Source organism: Spermophilus citellus, assembly GCF_964194105.1.
Source record: "Spermophilus citellus genome assembly, chromosome: 9".
In the NCBI taxonomy this organism is placed as follows: Eukaryota; Metazoa; Chordata; class Mammalia; order Rodentia; family Sciuridae; genus Spermophilus; species Spermophilus citellus.
In genome coordinates this window covers 128,375,877-128,398,831 of record NC_138191.1, presented here as the reverse complement: position 1 = coordinate 128,398,831, position 22,955 = coordinate 128,375,877, and the positions used below count along the sequence as shown (strand labels likewise).

At 36.9% G+C, this 22,955-nt stretch overlaps 1 protein-coding gene across 2 annotated transcripts in view; it reads left to right on the top strand.

Moving 5' to 3' along the window:
- SPEN (spen family transcriptional repressor) overlaps nucleotides 1-22,955 on the top strand; it is an 84,145-nt gene that overhangs the window by 34,934 nt on the left and 26,256 nt on the right. The window contains exons 4-5 of one of the 2 annotated variants that reach the window (XM_081308087.1): nucleotides 2,479-2,514; nucleotides 21,347-21,507. In XM_081308087.1, the coding sequence (XP_081164213.1) occupies nucleotides 2,479-2,514; nucleotides 21,347-21,507 (197 nt within the window). The remainder of the gene's footprint in view (nucleotides 1-2,478; nucleotides 2,515-21,346; nucleotides 21,508-22,955) is intronic. The other variant, XM_081308086.1, reaches the window with a different exon arrangement.

Genomic DNA, 22,955 nt, shown 5'->3' with positions numbered 1-22,955 from the left:
TAATTTTTTTCCCCACTTAGAAGAGTAGTTGCTTGAAAAAAGAACAACAGATGTGTTAGCATCTCTGTATTCCTCGGAAAACAATAGTTCTTGCCTCTTTCTTGATTCCTATTATTTTGAAAAGAAAAAGCATTTGCTCATTCCCTGTTTAATGCAGTTTTAGGACTGTTATGCAGCATGATAGAAATGTTAGCAGAAAAGTACAGTAAATGTTTGGAGACAAGTACACTAACACCCCTCAGCCCGCTTTAGTTGCAGACAAACTGTAGAGGTCACTGAACAATCCGCGTTTTTGAAACATTCCTTTTTTGGCTGTTGTGTAGTTTGCTCTGTTGTTGTACAGCGAACTACCCACTACCTTCTGTCTTGGGGGTCCCATTAAGCCAGCCTGTGTGTGCGCGAGGAGGAGAGCGCTCCGGGTAGTGTAGTATGATCTCTGCAACAGTCCTTGTCAGAATATCCCAGGGAAAGCTAGGAACTGCTTATTTGTTACTCGAACCAGCCTAAACTGGAATCATCCAGTTTGAGTTGGCTGCTTGCCACCTCTGAGGCTCCTCGCTGCCAGCCTTTCTGCCCAGCCCTGAGCCCAGGGCGGCGCACGCTTGGGCAGCACTACTGGGCAGGCGCAGGCCAGAGAGGCAGCTTCAGAGAGCTGAGCAGCAGGGGTGAACTCCAAGAATAGAAGCCGGGTTTCAAGACCTGCCCTTGTTAACCCTTAGCTTCAGTCGTAACCCTTTCTCTTCCGCGTCTAGGAAGCTAAGCTTGAGCTTCTGCTTCTGCCCCGCCACTGTTAGCTACATCACAACGCTGGCTAGGCACTAATTACCAAAGAATTAATTACTGTGATTTTTGCTTTTAGAACTTTGTTTTTAGTGAGGTTAGTCTCTCCCTTTTCGTTCTTTCACTTGGGGGTTGTGTTGTGTTTTTATTTTGCTTTGTTAGGTGGAAAAAATTAAAATAGGTTTTGGTATAGAGCTGTGAATTTGTATCCTGTGGATTTTAATTTAATTTTGATGTGAAATTTTCTACCATTGCTTCAAAATGAACTTAAAGTAGTTAAGCAGATTTAACTTCTAAACAATATTAAAATGGAAATCGCTGAGCCAGTCGGGCACTGGCACATGCCTGTTAACCCAGCAACTCCAGGCTGAGTGACACGTGAGGATCCCCAGTTCGAGGCCAGCCTGGGCTGCAATATGTGCTAACATAAAAGGGCTGGAGATGTTGCTCAGTGGTGGAATGTTCCTGGGTTCAATCTCCAGTGCTGTGGGGGTGGGCAGCGGGGGTGGGGTGGGGTGAGGAAGGTGAGCTCAAGTATCACCACCACCCCCTCCACCACTGGGGATTGAACATGGGGACACTTGACCACTGAGCTACATTCCCAGCTCTTTTTATTTTTTATTTTGGAATAGGGTCTCACTGAGTTGGGGTCTCACCAAATTACTGATGTTGGCCTCAAACTTGTGATCCTCTTGTCTCAGTCTTCTGAATTGGGTTTCTGGGATGATTAGGCGTGTGAGAGCATGCCTGCCCGAGTTGCCAGCATTTAATAACAGTGACTACTTTGTTGCCTTTTTGAGGAATAATGGCCCAAAGTGATGAAGCATGGCCTAATTTCTGATCAGAGCACACCATGAAGTTACTGATCTATTACAGATATAAAATCCTAAGTAAAGGTGTGTATTTATTTTGGTCCTACTGAATGCCAGGGTCTGATGTACAGAAAGTATACATGTCCATATCTTTGGTTTGTTTTAGCCTTTAGGAACAAGATTGAAACTGTTATTTTACTCAGTGCAGATATGGCCTTATAATCCTTTACCCTTCTTGGGTTGTGTTCACTTGGAGGCTCTTTGGTATTTTCAGAATCCATGGTACAATTTCACCTTGCCCCAGTCAGGCATTAAATAAAGGGAAAATGGGCATTATCATTTCAAAAATAAATATCAATATTTCCTAAAGTTAAGAATTACCTCCCCCTTTGATGATCTGTGTCTTTTTTTTCTTATGATTAAAAACTTTATTGTCTTAAATATCAAATGTTTTTACACACCACTTTTTTCTTCAGAAAGTTCCTATTAAAAAAGAAAATAAAGTGTTTTGATTATTTAGGGCTGACTTACATTTTAGTATGTGACAAAAATTCAAACTCAAAGGCATCTATTTCATTCAGCTGCAGACAGATCCTATGTTCAGCCTGATCTGTGTCTTAAAGGCAATCTACAGAGAATACTCGAGTGTGTGTGTGTGTGTGTGTAAGTAAAATTTTTTTCTTGTGAGAAAATGGGAAGAGCAACCTTTGGTAATTTATTTATTATTCATAAATGACATGCTACTTGAGTATACTGCTGCTAGAAATTATATAAAGTCATTTCTATAGAAGTTTTTCTTAAATCTGCTTTTGGTACAGTAAATAAACTTCCTCTTTCCAAGTAGACAAAATGTATGTGAAATGTATTTTATTATTTTATTTTGCAGTGCTGGGGATTCAACTCAGAGCCTCACACATGCTAGGTAAGCCCTCTGCCATTGGGCTACACCCCAGCCCTTGAAGTATCTTTTAAAATGTTTGTGCAAAGTAGAGTAAGTTTTTTTCCTAAGAATCTCATACTCACTGTAAAAACTTTTCTTTAATGTGGAAAAGCAAAGACTAGAAATATATGCAAAAGGAGGCTGGTAAAACGGTTTCTTACAAATAAATGGTAAAACAGGGTCAGTATGGACATTATTAGAATTTGGCTTCATTAATAATCATTTGACTTTCTCTTAATGCTGTAAAATCAAAAAATATTTCTGTGTGTCAGTTGTTATTATTAATTCATCTTGTACCAAACAAGGGGTAATTTTTATTTTTAGTCATCAAAAGATAGTTTTTAAAAGTTTGGAATGTAAATATCCTATAACTAAGATCTGCTTTTTTACTCTAATAATTTTACTCTCTACTTTTCTGTGTGGTGTTGTCTCATGGCTAGGGCCTCAATCACCCCCAGCCCACCATCCATTTTTATTTATTTATTTATTTATTTATTTATTTATTTATTTATTTATTTATTTTGTATTTGTAGGTGGACAGAATGCTTTAATTTTACTTGCCTGCTTTTTTAAAAAAATATTTATTTATTTAGTTGTAGTTGAGCACAATACCTTTATTTCACTTATTTATTTTTATGTGGTGCTGAGGATCGAATCTAGGACCTCACACATGCTAGGGGAGCATTCTACCACTGAGTCATAATCCCAACCCCCTCTTATACATTTTTAAAATAGAAATTGATACTTTTAAAAATAATTTTGCTTACTTGTTGAGGTTGTCTGGAATTCATTATTACTATTATTAATTGTATTTGATTTTATTTTTATATGGTGCGGGGGATCGAACCCAGTGCCTCACACATGCTATGAAAGTGCTTTACCACTAAGCCATACCCCTGGCCCCTGGAGTTTTCTGGAATTTTAATGAGAAACATGCAAGTTAATCAAGATGACACTGTGAAGTCAGTTTTTCTTAATAGTGTTTATGGTATAACAATTATTATTTTTGTGGTTCTGGGAATTGAACCCAAGGATGCTTTACCCCTGAGCTACATGTACCCTAGCTGGTTTTATTTTTAGTTAGCGTCTCACTAAGTTGCTTAGGGTCTTGCTAAATTGTCCTTGAACTTGCCATCTTCCCACCTGAGCTTCCTGAGTAGCTGGGATAATAGGCATATGCCATCCTAATTGTCTTTTTTTTTTTTTTTTTTTTTTTTGAGGGGGGTGATGGTACTGGGGATTAAACCTAGGACTTAAAATATGCTGGGCAGGTGCTCTACCGCTGTGCTACATCCCTAGCTAATTGTCCACTTTAAAAAAAAAATATCTTTACTTTGTTTATTTTATTTATTTTTATGTGGTGCTGAGGATCGAACCTAGTGCCTCATATGTGCGAGGCAAGAATTGTACCGCTGAGCTATAACCCCAGCCCCTAATTGTCTACTTTTATTTATTTATTTTTTTTCCTTTTTTTTTTTTAAGAGAGAGTGAGAGAGGGGGGGGAGAGAGAGAGAGAGAGAGAGAGAGAGAGAGAGAGAGAGAATTTTTTTTTAATATTTATTTTTTAGTTCTCGGCGGACACAACATCTTTGTTGGTATGTGGTGCTGAGGATCGAACCCGGGCCGCACGCATGCAAGGCGAGCGTGCTACCGCTTGAGCCACATCCCCAGCCCCCTAATTGTCTACTTTTAAATGGGTGATTGTCTGCTATGAAATTTTATTTCAGTAGAACTGCATATAATTTTGAAAACCTGGTTAAAAAGAGTTTATTAATTTTTATGTTAACTACAAGTTCAAGTAATACTTTGAATATATTATTAAAATATATTGAAATTAATTTTATCTGTTTTTTACTTTTTAAAAAATTGTTATTTGTAATATTATAACTTGTGGATTATATTTTCTGTTGAGTAACATTGCTTTAGAAGCACACTCAGCCAAGTTATAATGTCACAAAGTTATCTATCAGTGCTTTTCATTTTGCTTAAAGACAAATAGGGCCTATTATTTGTCTTTAATGTCCATTCTTTCCTCTTTTAAATTCCTGAAAGTTTTCTATTCTCTTGGAAATTTTAGATTAATGAAATGTTTCATGGACTCTTCTGCCTAAAATATATATTTAAATATTGTTTTTATAGTTGTAGATGAAGAGAATGCCTTTATTTTTATGTGGATCAAACCCAGTGCCTCATACTTGCTAGGTGATCACTCTACCCACTGAGTCCCAGCCCTAGCTCTCTTATGCCTAAAATATATTTTTTTAATGTTTATTTTGTAGTTGTAGTTGGACACAACACCTTTATTTTATTTATTTTTATGTGGTGCTGAGGGTCAAACCCAGGGCCTTGCACGTGCTAGGTGAGTGCTCTAATGCTGAGCTACAGCCCCAACCCTTATGCCTAAAATATTAACTGAACCACTTCCAGAGTCCATCTTTAACGATTTCAGTATTGGTTAAGGTAAAATGTGTGTTAGTTTCTAAGGTGACCAAGGGAGTGTCTGCACTCTTGAAAAAACTTCAATAGCTAAGCCCCCAAATAAATTAGTTTAATCAGAAAGAAAATGAAATCTTCTCAATACAGGTATTTTTTTTTTTCTTACTTGAAGAATTTTAATCTTTAGGACATTTTAAACTAATGGCGGGCTGGAGATGTGGCTCAAGTGGTAATGCGCTTGCCTGGCATGCGCGGGGCCCTGGGTTTGATCCTCAGCACCACATAAAATAAAATAAAGAAAACTGAAAAATAAATATTAAAAAAATTCTCTCTCTCTCTCCCCTTCTCCCCCTCTCTCTCCTCCTCTCTCTCTCTCTCTTTAAAAAAAAAAATAAATAAAATAAACTAATGGCTAATACTTTAGGTAAAGATTTAAAATGTGTCTGTTAACATGCAGTAGAGTTGTTGGCAGTAGAGTTGTTGGGAGTAAGAGACACACACTTAACAGACATCCTTGTTGCTTCTAGACATAATTTATATACCCAAAACTGAGGGGAATTCTGTGATTCTTTGTTATTTTCAATCATGGGAGGAGGGGTTGACGCCTTCTGAATGTGCTGTGTCATAGTCCTTGGAGCCCATTTGGACACGAAAGCTTTGTGTCTGTCACTGGAAGAAATTACAAAGAAGTTGTTTTATTTAAGCGGAACAATTTCAGGATGGGGGTTTTTTACTGCGTAATTTCTAGTCACTTAAAAATAAACAAATGCTCCAAATAGTAAATGGCTGAGGCTTCCTGGTGAGGAGTTAGGTTCCCTTCTTATCTTATGGGCCTAAACCACTCTAATAGAAGTGGGAAATAGCAAACCTTTTTTTTTTTTTTTTTTTTCATTCTGGATAGGAAGGATATGTAATTAGCACCACAGTTAAATAGGAAAAAGGTAAAACTTCAGACATGTGGTCCTGGTGAAAGCTTCATCAGGAAGCTTTTGAGATTAATTTTTTTTTTACTTACATTTATGCTTTCTTGGTTCCTGTGTTTTGAAACACTTTACAGTTGCTCTTATGAGAAATATAAGTGATTTTATATACCATGTAGTTAAGGGAATGATCCAATTCCGTGTTACAGTTGATAGTTTGGATTTTGTCTCTTTAGTGAGCCATCTACTGGATGTTCTAAAGATTTGGCTTCCATGAAGAAGGGTCCCTCCCTCCCTCCCTCCCTCCCTTCCTTCCTTCCTTCCTTCCTTCCTTCCTTCCTTCCTTCCTTCCTTCCTTCCATTTTGTTGTAGTTGGACCCAATACCTTTATTTTATTTTTATGTGGTGCTGAGGATTGAACCCAGTGCCCCGCACATGCTAGGTGAGCACTCTACTGCTTAGCCACAACCTCAGCCCCAAGAAGGGTTTCTTGTTCTTTAGGCAGACTTGTCTAGTCTGTATAGAAAGTATTTTGTGTTTGATGCTTTTTGCTTTGGTTTACCTGAGTGGCAATTTTGCTGAATCCTAAGGGATTGTCAACCATGTATTGGTTTTATGGGCTAGCTTTTTTGGAATTTAAACTGGAACTACTCTAGGGCAAAATTGTTTTTGGTAGTGAGAATATGTAGAGAAGCAGCTTTTCCACTTTCTTCATTAAGAGTTTTGTACTTATCAAAATATTGGGGCTAGGGGAGCTGGGATTGTGACTCAGTGGCAGAGCGCTTGCCTCGCATGTGTGAGGCACTGGGTTCAATCTTGGCACCACATAAAAATAAATAAATAAAAAATAAAGGTATAATGTCCATTGGCAACTAAAAAAAAATATTGGGGCTAGGGATGTATCTCAGTGGTAGAGCACTTCTCTAGTATGCAGAAGGCCCTGGTTTTGATCCTCAGTAACACACACGCATACCCCCAACATCATAGCAGAATCTGATCACATGTCTGACCTTCTTCCCCCAAACAAAACTGGACATAAAGAGATAAGAAGCCCTTGGAGATGGAATCTTTGGAAGTTGATCATTGATAGTTGTTAAAGTTGTCTAGGGGATTTTAGCATCCTGTAAAGCCCACCAGAAAATGTCAAACAATTCTTAGTGGTTCATCAAAAAAATATAGCCTTGGGCTCAGGTTGTGGCTGAGTGGTAGAGCACTTGCCTGGGACATGTGAAGCACTGGGTTTGATCCTCAGCACAACATAAAAATAAATAAATTTTAAAAATAAAGGTATTGTGTCTACAACTAAAATATATAATCTTATCCATGTTTGTTACTGTTATCAGAAGAGTAAATACCAAAGCCAGTAAGACTTCAAAAAGAAAGTTTTCTTAAAACTGACAAAGTAGACAAAGCATTAAGTTTACCATTTAAACCATTTTAAAGTGTATAAATCTGTGCAATTGTGTTCATATCGTGTAGCCACCACTATCCATCTCCAGAACTTTTTTTTTTTTTGGTGGTGGTAGCGTGTAGTACTGGGGATCAAACCCAAAAGTGCTCTGCCACTGAGCTATGTTCCCAGACTTTAATTTTTAAAATTTTGAGACAGGGTCTTGCTAAATTGCTCAGGCTGGCCTCCAACTTGTGATTCCCCTGCCTCAGTCTCCTGCATCTCTGGGATTACAGGCATGTGTCATGTGTCAACACATTTTCAGAACTTTTTTTTAAAAGTTGTAGATGGACAGAATGCCTTTATTTTATTTGTTTATTTCTTTGTGGTCTAAGGATCAAACCCAGTGCCTCAAAGGTGCTAGGCGAGTGCTCCGCCACTGACCTACAGCCCCAGGCCTCAGAACTTTTGCATTATTAAACAATAACTCCTCTCGCTTCCTTCTTTTAGCGTATAGGAACCACTAGTTTACTTTCTGTCTCCTAATTTTTAACTACCCTAGGCACCCATATATGTGGGACGTTTGTCCTTTTGTGTCTGGCTTATTTCACTTAATATGTTTTAAAGCTAAGTCTGTCTTGTCAAGTATATCAGAGTTTCATTCATTTGTATCCATGTGTGGTTACCACCCATAATCCAAGTAACTCAGGAGACACAGGCAGGAGGATTGCAAGTTTGAGGCCGGTCTGAGCAATGTACCAAGAACCTGTCTCAGAATAACATAAAAAGGGCTGGGGATGTAGCTCAGTGGTAGAGGACTTCTGGTTTCAGTCCCTAATTCAAAAAATATTTTTTTCCGTTCCTTTATAAAACTGAGTAATATCCTTCATTTATTTGGGATGAGCTTTCATTATCCAGCAATTATCTTATAAACTACCCATATTTCTTTTATTTGACTCTACTCAAAGATAGTCATGAGTTTAAAAAAATATTAAGTACAACTATAATTGCAATTTTTTTTTTTGGCATGGGGGTACTGGGGATTGAACTCAGAGGCACTCGACCACTGAGTCACACCCCAGCCCTATTTTGTATGTTATTTAGAGACAAGGTCTCACTGAGTTGCTTAGCACCTCACTTTAGCTGAGGCTGACTTTGAATTCTGAATCCTCCTACTTTAGCCTCCTGAGCCACTGGGATTACAGGGGATTACAGGCGTGCGCCATGGGGCCCAGTCTGTAATTGCATTTTGAAGAATGACTTGTACTTAGACATTTTTGAGCAAGCTCAGTTTTAAACAACATTTTCTGCTGAAAACAAGGCACGCTTTAAAAAAAGTTTTTATTGATTTTCTTTTTTTCCTCATTTATGTAAATTATTGGTAATTGGAAGGGAAATAAAATCAGTTATTTTAATTATTGTGTTTGATTGTTAACTATCCCCGCCCCTCGTGGTACTGGGGAACCCAGGGCTTTGTTCATGCAAGGCAAGCACTGTACCAAGCTATATCCCCAGTCCTCCCACTTTGTCTTTTTTTTTTTTTTTTTAAAGAGAGAGGGAGAGAGAATTTTTTTTAATATTTATTTTTCAGTTATCGGCAGACACAACATCTTTGTTTGTATGTGGTGCTGAGGATCGAACCCGGGCCGCACGCACGCCAGGCGATCGCGCTACCGCTTGAGCCACATCCCCAGCCCCGCACTTTGTCTTTTTAAGTCTTAATCTTGCCTACTTAGAAAATGGAGCCCCAGTACCTGTCTAAGGTTTAGGTGTGTTTGATAAACACCAGTGCTCAGAGGCGAAGTCTACTTGGAAACTAGGAGAATTCAAGAAAAGTGATCTTTTCTCACACATGCTAATTTTTCTACCACTGAGTCATAGCTGCAGCCCAGAAAAGCTGTTCTTTAGGTCTAGATTTTCTACTAAAAATCCTTGGGAAATAAATCGCTACTATGTGTTATATCAGCAGTAGAAGCTGATTGCAGTGAGAGTTGCTGTGGATTATGGTGTTCTTTCTGCCCGTGGCTTTGTCTTAATAAAAGACAGTGTTTGCCCTTTTGTCAGTTTTCCGTCTGCTATTTGTTTTATCAGATTTTTTTTTTCCTTAGAAATAGTTGTAGTTTCTGATTACAGAAAAAAATCTAGTAGACTAAGCAGAGTTGAAATTGAAATATTGATTCCATTATAATTCATTTTGTACTTTAAAAAAATGTTTATTTTTTTAAAGAGTGTAGAAAAAACACTTCATTAATTTTTTGATCTTTTATACGCTAGAGTCCTAGTGTGCTTTCCAATTCCTTTGTAATCAGTTGCACAATCACCAGTTAGAACTGACTTGTATCTGTGACATTTCTGAGGAAATTTACCTGAGAATAATGGTTGTGAGATCCCTTGATTCAGCAGAAACTCAGTGGACAAAAAGCGCAAGTACACTGTTATAAATACTGGATTGGCCTCTCATCTTTTTCTAAAAACAGAACCATCCCCATTTTGTTTTTTAAGTTGTCTGTGTGCATGGAGGCATTTGTAGGGTGGCAAAATAACATAAAATTTATCATTTCAACTTTAGTGGTTTTTTTTTGTGGGAAATGAATTGAACTCAAGGGCACTTAACCACTGAACCACATCCCCAGCCCTTTTTTGTGTGTGTATTTTATTTAGAGGCATGGTCTCACTGAATTGCTTAGTGCCTCAATTTTGCTGAGGCTGGCTTTGAACTTGCCATCATCTTGCTTTGGCCTCTCAAGATGCTGGGATTACAGGTGTGCTCCATCACAACTGGCTCCCCAGCCCTCTTTATTTTTCATTTTAAGACAGGGTCTCTCTAAAATGAAAAATCTGGCCTTAAATTTGTGGTCTTCTTGCCTCAGCCTCCCAAGTCACTGGGATTATAGGCATTTACCTCCATGTCTGGCTCATTTTAACCATTTTAAAGTAACCAGTTCTCTGGCAATTAATACATTTGCATTATGTGCAGCCATCAACACCATTGTGTTCAGAACTTTTTCATCTCCTGAACTCTTTTTCTTTTCTTTTTTAAATCGGTAGACCCCTTCCTTCCCAAATTGAAATTCTGTAGCCATTAAATAATAATTTACACTTTCCCAGCCCCTGGTGACCACCATTGTGCTTTCTGTCTCATCTCTATGAATTTAATACTTTTTTGTACCTCATAGAGAATTATGTATTTGCCTTTTTTTTTAAATATTTTTTTTAAGTTTTAGGTGGACACAATATCTTTATTTTACATTTATGTGATGCTGAGAATTGAACCCAGAGCCTCGTGCATGCTAGGGGAGCACTCTACCATTGAGCCACAATTGCAGCCCCTGTATTTGCCTTTTTGTGTCAGGTTTATTTCATTTAACATAATATCTGAAATTCAAACACAGCATGTGGCAGAATTTTCTTTCCTCTTAAGGGTATATTTATTATATCCCATTTTAAATATCTACTGTGTTTTGTTACTTTGTTGATAGACACCTGAGTTGCTTCTACCTTTTAATTAAAGAGCATGCTATGAATGTGGGTATACATGTATCTATTTAAGTCTCTGTTTTTAGCTCTTTTGGGTATATAATCAAGTGAAGTTGCTGGGTTATGTATAAATTCTGTGCTTCAATTTTGCGGGTACGGGGGCAGGGACTACAATACTGTTTTATATAGTGGCTGCACCATTTTTCCTGTCCATCAGTGATACAAAAGGGTTCTTGTTCTTAAATATTCTTGCCAACACTTGTTATTTTCTGTTTGCTTGTTTGATTTTAATAATAGCCATCGTATTCAAGGTGATATCTTATTTGCATCTTTGTAATGATTAGTGACGTTAATTAAGCATGTTTTCATGGGATTATTAGTGTTATATTTATATCTTCAGAGAAATGTCTGAGTCCTTTGCCATTTTAGTGGGAGGGGACCAGGGATTGAACTCAGGGGCACTCAACCACTGAGCCACATACCTAGCCCTATTTTGTATTTTATCAGAAACAGGGTCTCACTGAGTTGTTCAGTGCCTTGATAAATGCTGTGGTTGGCTTTGAACTCATGATCCTCTTGCCTCCGCCTCTAGAGTTGCTGGGATTATAGGCGCCACTGCACCCGGCCTTCTTTGCCAATTTTTGAATCAAGATAATTTTTGTATTGCTGAGTTGTATTTTATCTCTTTTTTTCCTTGTAGTGCTGGGGATTCAACCACACCAGGGTGATTTACCACTGAACTACATTTAATTTTTTTAAACTTTGAGTCAAGGTTTCGCCAATTTGCTCTGGGTGGCCTTGAACTTGTGATCATTCTGCTTCAGCCTCTCTAGTATCTGGGATGACAGGTGTGTGCCACTCTTCCTTGGCTTGTACCATTATTGTAAAAGGCAAATTAAAAATGTTTCAAAATTGGGGCTGGGGATGTGGCTCAAGTGGTAGCGCGCTCGCCTGGCATGCGTGTGGCCCGGGTTCGATTCTCAGCACCACATACAAACAAAGATGTTGTGCCCGCCGAAAACTAAAAAAAAAATAAAGATTAAAAAATTCTCTCTCTCTCTCTCTCTCTCTCTGTCTCTCTCTGTCTCTCTCTGTCTCTCATTCTCTCTTTAAAAAAAAAAGTTTCAAAATTAAAAGCAATTTGCTCCAGTAACTTAGGTAGAACAGAAAATGTACTAATTTGTTCTGAACAATGTACTTTTGCAAGGAAAAAAATCCAATTGTGATGCTTATCTTAAATCATTTACCTAAATTTAATTACTTCAACCTTAAATCCTTAAGTAAAGAGAGGAACCATTTTAATACAGGATAGTTTGCATTGGTATAAACTTTACTGTGAGTATGGGTAGCCATACTGTATATTTCACTCATTATCTGTTTAAAAATTATAGAATAGTTTGTCTGCAAAGTTCTTTGACCTTGGTATTGATATGGGAAAGCACACATTGTAAAAAGATATTTCCATTGTCTTTTAAAATCACGAGATGCCAGAGTGTTGGGTCATAGATTCTCTTTGAGTAGCCAAATTTCAGAAGTTGAAATCTTTTTCCTCTTCCTTTGTTTGTGAGTTATTCAAAGATTTTTATGAAATTATACACACTAAGGAAAATAAGGAAAAATAGTCACTTTAAGGAGCCTTAGTTTGGATTGCTGTATGAAATTAGATGGTTAGATTTTTCAGAAGAGAAAGCAGTCTAACAAATAATGTTGACCATTTTTTCTCAACCATGGCGCTGTTTAAATTTGAGACTAGAGAATTCTTCTGGGGACTGTCCTGTGTACTGCAGGATAGTTGGCACTATCCCTGAGCTCTACCTATTAGATGGCTGTAAATGTCATAGGATGTCCTGTGTGGGTTTTGTGAATGAGGTAGATTAGCTATCCAAGGACTCTGGTCTTTGTTAGATATTCATAGCCCATATATATTTTTTAAATTGATTAATTTTGGGATGTGTGTGTAGGGGATCAAATCCAGGACCTTTTGCATATGCTGTTCTACTTGTATTTTTTTCTTTCCTTTTCTTCTCTTTCTTTTCTTTCTTAAACCAGGGGTTGAACCCAGGCACTTAACCACTAAACCATATCCCCCCTCCTCCTTTTTTAGTTGTAGACGGACACAATACCGTTATTTTGTTTATTTGTTTTTTTTTTTTTTTAAAGAGAGAGAGAGAGAGGAGAGAGAGAGAGAGAGAGAGAGAGAGAGAATTTTTAATATTTATTTTTTAGTTCTCGGCAGACACAACATCTTTGTTGGTATGTGGTGCTGAGGATCGAACCCGGGCCGCACGCATACCAGGCGAGCGCGCTACCGCTTGAGCCACATCCCCAGCCCTGTTTATTTGTTTTTATGTGGTGCTGAGGATCGAACCCAGCACCTCACACCTGCGAGGCAGGTGCTCTGCTACTGAGCCACAACCCCAGCCGTCCCCATCTCTTTTTCATATTTTATTTAGAGACAGGGTCTTACTGAGTTGCTTAGGGCCTCATTAAGATGCTGAGGCTGCTTTTGAACTCAGGATCCTCCTGCCTCAGCCTCCTAAACTGCTGGGATTACAGGCATGCACTACCATGCCTGGCTTAAATAGTATTTCAAGACAGATTTCACAGAGTTGCCCTGACTGATCTCAAACTTGGGGGAGGGTGGCGGGGGATGCTTATCTCAGGGCATTTGACCACTGAGCCACATCCCCAGCTCTGTTTTATATTTTATTTAGAGAGAGGTTCTCACTGAGTTGCTTAGCACCTCACTTTTTGCTCAGGCTGGCTTTGAACTTGCAATCCTCCTATCTCATTCTCCCCACCTGCTGAAATTACAGGTGTGTGCCACTGCTTCTGGCCTAGCTTGAATTTGGTTTTATAAATATCAGTGATTTTTTTTTTCAATCAGGTTATGAATATGTGCCACTTAAAGTCCTAGGACTGAACTGGGGTATATAGCTCAGTTGTAGAGCACTTACCCAATATTTGTGAGGCCCTGGGTTCAATCCTCGGCACTGCCAAAAATAAATAAGTAAATAAAAGTAAAAGTCCTGGGATCTTAGTTACAACAGCTATTATTTTTCTTGACTAATTAGTGAAAAAATCAAGAAAGAAAAACTGGGACTGGCGTTGTGGCTCAGTGGTAGAGCACTTGCCTAGCATGTGTAAGGCACTGGGTTTGATTCTCAGCACATTAAAAAAATGTAAATAAGTAAATAAAGGTATTGTGTTCATTTATAACTAAAAAAAAGTTTTAAAAAAGAAAAACTTCACAGTTTGCAAACCAAGCACAGTATTTTATCAGAAACTTTTATTTCACTCTTAGATATTAACACCTTTTTATTGAATTTAGTGTATTTGCCAGGCACTAATCTCAATCATTTGCACAATTCATATTGATTATTTCTTCGGGGACTAGCTGTTTCATATCTAGCACTTTATTGGGCTCTGCATTTACAAAGATCAATCTAGTATTGGACTTTGAAGAAGGCTGGGAAATGGGTTGTTAAAATTCAGAGTGCAGGGATTTAAGATAGATGTACAGATGTTGCAGTTAAAGCATTTTAGGAATATAAAACTAAAAAACTGTTAAATTTGATGGGCTGGGGATGGGATTGGGGTGCCAGGAGCAGCTGTAGAGCAGGAGATTTGAGCCAATTCTCAAAGGCAGGCAAGAAGGGAATGGAAGGTGTCTTCAGGAGTGGGTATAACAAGGACACTTCTATGCTTTGCTATACACTTTGTCAAGTGCTGAACAGTTTATAATCATTAGCTGATTATAGCCTCACAGCAACTCCCAAAAGTAGTAGGAATTGTCACCATTCACACATAAAGATATAAAGGATTAGAGACAAAATAATTTAACCAAGTACTCAAATCTAATAAGAAATAAAGTGTCCTTCACTAGAAACTGGTATAATACTTGGTGTGGACTGATCATTAGTGAGGTGGAGTTGATATGCTTGAGAGGGAGTGACTAGAAAATATTTGGGTGTCACGCTATAATGGGTCCTCTCTACCTTGTTGAGGAATGTGAACTTTACCCTACACGTATCTGAGAGTTATCAGAGATGGGAAAATCGAGGGTAGAAAGGACAGTAAAAGGAACCTAGCACTTGGGGGTGTGGCTCAGTTGGTGGGGTGCTTGCCTAGCCTGTGCAGGGACTCTGGGTTTGATCTTCAGCTCTGAAGTGAGGAAAAGAGAGAAATAGGACCCTAGAACTAAGTGGGGGACTTTAAAGATCTTAAGTTATGACAACCCACTAGAAAAATTGAAATTTAAAGAGGTAAAATGAGGAACTTTTCTAGTACACCCAGTTCAATATTTCCTTCCTGTTTTTCTTTCTTTTTTTTTTTCAGAGAGAGAGAGAGAGCGAGAGAGAGAGAGAGAAAATGAATGAATTTTAATATTTATTTTTTAGTTCTCGGCGGACACATCTTTGTTGGTATGTGGTGCTGAGGATCGAACCTGGGCCGCACGCATGCCAGGCGAGCTTAATACCGCTTGAGCCACATCCCCAGCCCCTCCTTCCTGTTTTTCTGACTTAACAATGTAGAAGCTTCATTCATATTACATTTTAGAAGTAATAGTGGGATCATAACAAACTAACTACTAAACTAATACTTTTTTTTATTTTAACTTTCTAGGCTCAGAACCTTTTTGCATCCTTGAATTGTTGAGCTTTTATTTATTGTGGGTAGTATTGGTTGACATTTATCATTGAAATTAAAACTAAATTTAAAAAGTTTTCTGTATTAATTCCTTTAACCTTTTGGCAAGGGGTTCTGTTATTGAACCCCCAGGGCTTTATAAAGCATACTAAGCACTGAGCTATGGCAATCCCAACTGAGGTGGGTTTTTTTTTTTTTTTTTTTTTGAGTGTTGGGGATCAGATCCTGGGCTGTACAGTTACACAAGTGCTCTACCCTGATCTACACTTTCAGCCTCAAATTTTCTTTTTTCTTTTTTTTTTTTTTTTTTTTTGTGGTGCTGGGGATTGAACCAAGGCCTTGTGCATGCAAGGCAAACACTCTACCAACTGAGCTATATCCCCAGCCCACAGCCCCAAATATTTTATAAATCAAAAACACTGAGAAGAGTGTCATTGTTTCATCTTCTTGCAAATAGCTCTTTATGTCTGATTTAATAAGATTCTCATATGTAATTTGATTCATACTGTGATTTTTTTTGGGGGGTGGAGTATATGAGAATAATCTGGCCTTACACAAATGTGTAGTTAAAATTGGAAAGAACTCATAGACCCTCTGAAGGATCTTTAGGGTCCACAGGAGTCCCCAGACTACTACATTTAAAGAATTGCTGCAGTAGTCCCTCGCGTAGTGGTGCACACCTGTAATCCCAGCAGCTTGGGAGGCTGAGACAGGAGAGTTGATAGTTCAAAGCCAGCCTCAGCAACTGTGAGGCACTAAGCAGCTCAGTGAGACCCTGTCTCTAAATAAAATACAAAAATGGCTGGGGATTTGGCTCAGTGGTTGATTGCCCCTGAGTTCAATCCCCAGTACCACCCCCCCCCCAAAAAAAAAAAAAAAGAAAGAAAATTGCAGTAGAAAGATACAGTTTGGATTTTTTTTAAAGGAGGGTGTATAGAGGGATATATAACCTGTGTAGTGATGCTTTCCAATCAGCAAATCAAATGACACCCCTCCCACTCCCACATCTGAGGAAAACACCAAGGACCAGAGGGTACATTTTGTATTACCCAGGCCTAATGGAAAATCCATATTTTGCATATTTTTCCTTTTGATGTAAGTTTATGTATTGACTTTGGAGAGAAAAATCATTGTCTAATTGGAAAATTGTCGCTTAGGATCATATCTGCATTTAACAAATGATCTTTCTGTTTTAATTTGTAAAGTTTTAAATTAACTGTTCCTTTTTGAAAAGTCTTTATTTTAAATTTTTGTTTCTCTATTTGGTTAAATGCCTTTTAATCTTCCAACTTTTTTTTTTTAAAGACATAGATTCATTATTTACCTCAATCAAATGTTTACACATAATATAAGGACACGATATATAGAAGTCAGTTATTGGACGTCACTTGTGTATGAACAAATATAGTCCTGAATCATCTTACAAATGCTATAGCCAGTGTATTGACATTTTCAGTGGGAAGAGTCAGATGCTCATGTAGTTCTTGAATAAAATGACTGTAGGAAAAGGAATAGTTGACTGACGTCCTGATTTGGTTTACGAGACTCCTATATTGAATTGATTTATCAAGGATTATTATGTATCCAGTTTGTTTTTCTTATGTTTCTTCATTATGGAAATTTTGATCATACCTGCTTTTCAGTTGTCTTAATAATAATCTTACATATAAATTATATGAGAAATAGGGGCTGCAGTTGTAGCTTAGAGTGCTTGCCTAGCATGTGTGAGGTACTGAGTTTAGTTCTCAGTACCACATGAAAGTAAATAGCCAGGCCTGGTGACTGAAGCAAGGGGATCGTGAGTTCAAAGCCAGCCTCAGCAAAAGTGAGACTCTAAGCAACTCAGTGAGACCCTGTCTTTAAGTAAAATGTACAATAGGGTTGGGGATGTGGCTCAGTGGTGGAGTGCCCTGAGTTCAATCTGCTGCACCCCCCTGAAATTAAATACATGCATACATATATACAGTAAGGGGCTGGGGATGTGGCTCATGCGTGCGGCCCAGGTTCGATCCTCAGCACCACATACCAACAAAGATGTTGTGTCCGCCGAGAACTAAAAAATAAATATTAAAAATTCTCTCTCTCTCTCTCTCTCTCTCCCCCCCCTCTCACTCTCTCTTTAAAAAATATATATATATATATTAAGTATGTAAGTAAGTAAAGGTGTCCATCTACAACTAAAAAAAAAAAAAAAAACACGAGAAATAACTGAGCCTTCATTGTTCTTTAAAAATTGTCCTTAGGAAAAATAAATTACTGCTTTTGCTCCCCTTGTCTTTTTTTAAACACCACATCTTGTTCTGTTGCTCAAGTTGGTTGCAAATGATCTTCCTGCCTCAGCCTAGACCATAGGCATTTGCCATCACTCCGGATGTAGATTTCTTTTAAATTGTGTCTCTTTTAAATTCCTTACTATTTAGAAATAGCAAGGAATAGTAATTAAATTAAATAAATAATTTAATTGATGTTGAAAATACAATAATCAATGTGCCAGGTAAATTTAAAGTCTACTTTCCTAAAATTATTGGTGAATACACCGTTAATACTACTTCTTTAATTTGGACTATTTTTGGCAATTAAGTACTATGTATCCTGTGTTTTGATGAATGGTTGTGATTTTACTTTTAACAAAATTGTGAAACATTTTTTCTTTTTGGTAGTGCTGCGGATTGAACCTGGGCCTTGTGCATGGCCTTGTGCATGGGAAGCCAGCATCTACCAGCTGAGCTATATCCCTAGCCCCCAAATTGTGAAACTTTTAAATTAAAATTGATGTCCTCTGGGTTGTCAGCTTAGTAGGACTGAAAAGCATTTGTGTATCTAAATTTGTGAGCTCACTTTTACTCAGGATCTTTAAGTCCTTAGTATATTTAATACACTGTACTGGAAATATATACATTGCAGTTTAGGTTGACTTTTCAAAATGTGAACTTGCATTTTATAATTTCATAATTTATTTTAAAACCTGTTCCATTTTCTAGTTATTACTTTGAAAATAATATCATATTATTTTAAAACCTGTTCCCTTTTCTAGTTATTACTTTGAATATAGATGATTCAGACAGTTAAATTTTACATCTGGTTTCAGAATTGGTATAGTAACAGGGGATTACCAGAAAAGAATGTGGTGACATTTATAACAAATCTAATTTCTGTCACTATTTTTTTGTATTTATTGTTACTTTATTTTTTGGTACTGGGGGTTGAACCAAGGAGCCCTTTATCAGTGAGCTACATCCCCATTTCTTTTAAGTTACTGAAGGTCTTGTGAAGTTGCTGTGAGTTTGGCCTCAAACTTATGATTCACCTGCCTCAGTCTCTTGAGTTACTGGGGTTATAGGTGTGTGCCACTGCACCTGTCAGGGTTATTTTATTTTAGACTATAATTACCATTCTTCAGTCATCTTTCTTTTCATTTTTATAATACAGACTTAGAACGTTCTTGTTGCCTCATTAATTATTTCAGTGGACTGAATTTCTTCTCTCAGCTATATTTATTTACCTCTTTACCCATTGTTGTAAGAAATTTAGGCATATATAACATTGGTGGTATTATAATTAAAATCTTTCCCTTAATGGTTACTTTGATTCATTGTAATTTATTAAGTTGATAAATCATATAACATTTTATACTTAGTCATCTGATGGCCTTGTGAATGTATTGGTTTGAGTATTTGTATTTGGTAACAACAAACATTTTTTTCCTTCTGTGCTGAGAATAAGATTATTTTGTTAACTTGAATTTCAGTGATAATATGGTATCCTATTTAGGATACTGTTTACTTGGAACTAGTAACACAGCTTTTGCTTCATGACCAATAATAATAATAATAATAATGATTATTATTGTTGTTGTTGTTGTGTTGTTTATTTTTATTTTTATAACTAAAGCCAAGACATTTTTAGGAGGCCTGTCAGTGACATGGTTCTATTTTGAAGTGCTTTTTTGTGGGTGGGGTTGCTTGGAATTGAAACCAAGTCCTGGTGCATTCAAAACATGCACTTTGTAACTGAGCTACACCCCTAGCCAGGATCTTGAGGCTTGGTCTCTTCTGTTTTGTTCTCTTTGTAGCCTAGCTCCCTCCATTTGGCTCTTACTGACATTACTTTATTTTCCTACGTTTTGAATTGCAGTAAGTAAAAGTTCTGATAATAACCTTATGATGTTTTCATCTTCTGCCTTAGCATGTGAGAACTAAATAAAACTGCTGTGTAAATTCTTAGTTTTCAAGAAATATATTTGGTTTTCTATAAGAAAACACAGTATATTTCATTATTTTTGGAAAATAATTTTTTTCCCCCTCAAGCTAGGCTTGGACTCATTTGGGTAGATGGATGAGTCATTGTCCTGGCTATGAGATTTGTAGTCTTAGTGCAAATGATAGAAACTACTATGGGTCATTTCCTGTAGCTATTGTGCTTGAGGAAAGTATGAAGCAAAATTTCACGAAGACAGTATCTGCAGATAGCTTTTGAGTAGTATGTTTGAGAATGCCATAAAAGAGCTTAAAACTGCAGCAGTCTTGTACATACAGTACTAGAAAGAGAATTTTGTGTCTCATACTTCTTAGGTATAATAAACTTAATTATAATAAACTTAAAATTAACTTTTATTCTGTGGATATATATATATATATATATATATATATATATCTTCATTTTATTAAACTGAGGAGAGTAATAAATTTGGTTTCATTATGAAACACTCACTTCTCACTTTACCCACAGGGAACAAAGCCTAAACTAACAGATCTACTTACATTATATTTCTTTATTAGTCCTTCAGAAATTTTAAAGTTTCAAACTACCTGGAAAATTATTTTGGATATTAAATTAATTTATCACTGGGGTAGCACATAGGCTGAGCATTCCTAATTTGAAAGCCAAAATTGGAAGTGTTCCAAAATCTGAAACTTTTCAGTGTTGACATGACACTACAAGTACAACATTCCATGCCATGAAACTTTGTTTCATGCACAAAATTATTTAAAATATTATATAAAGTTACCTTCAGGCTGTGTATATAGGGTATTTAGGAGACATAAACAATTTCATGTTTAGATTTGAGTCCTAATCCCAGGGTGTCTCATGTTTATGCAATATTCTGAAATCTGAAATCCAAAGCTCTTCTGGTCCCAAGCAATTCAGATAAGGATACTCAGCCTGTAGAAATAGAGCAGTGCTCATAAATGTATTGAATACCTGACATATTCCAAACCCCATGTTGATGGGTTATAATATTTAAAAAAGTATAATTGCCCATTATTTTGTATAATTACTATGTGTACATTTTGTATGTACCAATTGTACAAAAGTATGGTTTCATTTTGACAATTTTCATACATGGATATTACATACTTCATTGGTATTTGTCCTTCCTAATACCCTTCACTTACCATCTTCTCGATTTTATTGAATTCCTAACCCTGTGAGATTAGCAGTGTTCTCATTATTTCCATTTCACAGATGTGGAAAATGAAGCTCAGCAATAGGTTAAGTGATTTAGTCAAGGATACCTGCTGTCTTTCTGAGCCAAGATTTGAATCTAGATCTCTGAATCCCAAACCCATATGTTCTTTGTTTTATTATTGTTGCTCTTCCTCTTATTATTCTAAGTGAATTGGATTTACCAGTCTTACTTCATTTGGAAAAAATTGTTTAGATTTTTCATAGAATGCAGCAGGTGCTGTTTGGGGGCATATTAATGAAAGAATATAATTTTTGCTTCCACATTCTCACCCCTGTGTTTACTGTCTTTACAATCTCTGAAGATTATGACAAATAAGAAAAATGTAGAGCCTTTAGAAATCCCAATCTTAAATTTTAGACCTTATAATCACTGCCATTTGTTGTTAACCTCAAGAAGTTTTATATGCTACTCATTTTCTGTTGTCTTTCCGCTAAAATTTGTGGGATTGTATTGTTTTTGGTCCTCATGCAGCAGTGATTCCAGCAGCAGTTCAAGTGATGACTCTCCAGCCCGATCAGTTCAATCTGCAGCTGTCCCAGCACCCACTTCCCAGTTGCTTTCATCTCTGGAAAAAGATGAACCCCGTAAAAGTTTTGGGATCAAGGTTCAGAATCTTCCAGTACGCTCTACAGGTAAAAATTTAAATGATTATACATTCCTCTGAGGTACCAGGGATTGAACTCAGGGGCACTTGACCACTGAGCCACATCTCCAGCCCTATTTTGTATTTTATTTAGAGACAGGGTTTCACTGAGTTGCTTAGCACCTCCCTTTTGCTGAGGCTGGTTTGGAACTCGAGATCCTCCTTCCTCAGCCTCCAAGACAGCGCTGGGATTACAGGCATGCGCCACCTCTCCTGGAAAAATTAAGTGATTATTGTAACTATATAGTTTAAGTCCTAATTTGTTATCCGTGTGTGTGTGTGTGTGTGTGTGTGTGTGTGTGTGTATGTATGTATATATATATATATATATATATATATATATATATATATATCCTTGTACGTGTATGTACATATATTGTATGGTGATGGTATTTATATACATCATGTGTGTACATAAATTTATGTATACATTACTTGGTGGCCTTTTTGGGTGGATTGAACCCATGCTCACTCTACCTCTGAGTCACACCCCCAGCCCTTTTTATTTTTTGAGACAGGGTCTCACTAAGTTGCCCATGACGGACTTGAACTTGTGATTCTCTTGCCTCAGCCTCCTGAGTAGCTGGGATTACAGGTGTACTTCACCATGCCTGGCTCATTACTTGCTTATTATATGCATGTATATGTACATTTTATGGCAGATGGTGTATAAGAAAGCATTTTTTTAAATAAATATGTTTCTGGATTAAATATTTTGGTATTGAGGGAGATTTGGTATGAAGAAATTGTAGAAATACTATTTGTTATGTTGGTCTGAAGTCCTGTGTTATGTGAAATAACTTTGGGCATAACATTAGGATAAGAAGTGTGTATCAAAATATTAAATTTTGAATGAGGAAAGTGGTGAATAATGGGAAAGCCTACAGGCTGTTTTATAATCTCTCTTGCTCCTGATTGTTTTTATTTTACCGTGTACCATAATATACTGTTATTTCTACTTTAGGCATATTGAGTATGTAAATTTTAAGTTAAACTGTTAGTACACAGGAAAACCAACAAAGATCAAATTATGTATTTCTTAGTTAAGTACATTTCAACGATTGCTTAAGTTATTGTTTAAAGCAACCTATAGAACTTACTAGGTTTGTGAATAAAGATACTTAGATGCAAAGTTGATGAGGTTTTAAATTTTTTAAAAATTTATTTATTTATTTAAAAGAATTTATTCTTTAGTTGTAGATGGATACAGTTTATTTTATTTTATTTTGTTAATTTTTTTATGTGATGCTGAGGATCCAACCCAGTGCCTCACACATGCTCAGCCAGTGCTGTACCACTGAAACACAACCCCAGTCCCTTTAATTTATTTTTTATTTCTCCTTTTAGATAAAAGTTGTTGAGTTTTAATTTAGATTTCTTGGTAATTTAGAAATGGAGGAGGGAGTAAAATTGGCTTGCCTTTTATTTTATAATGAA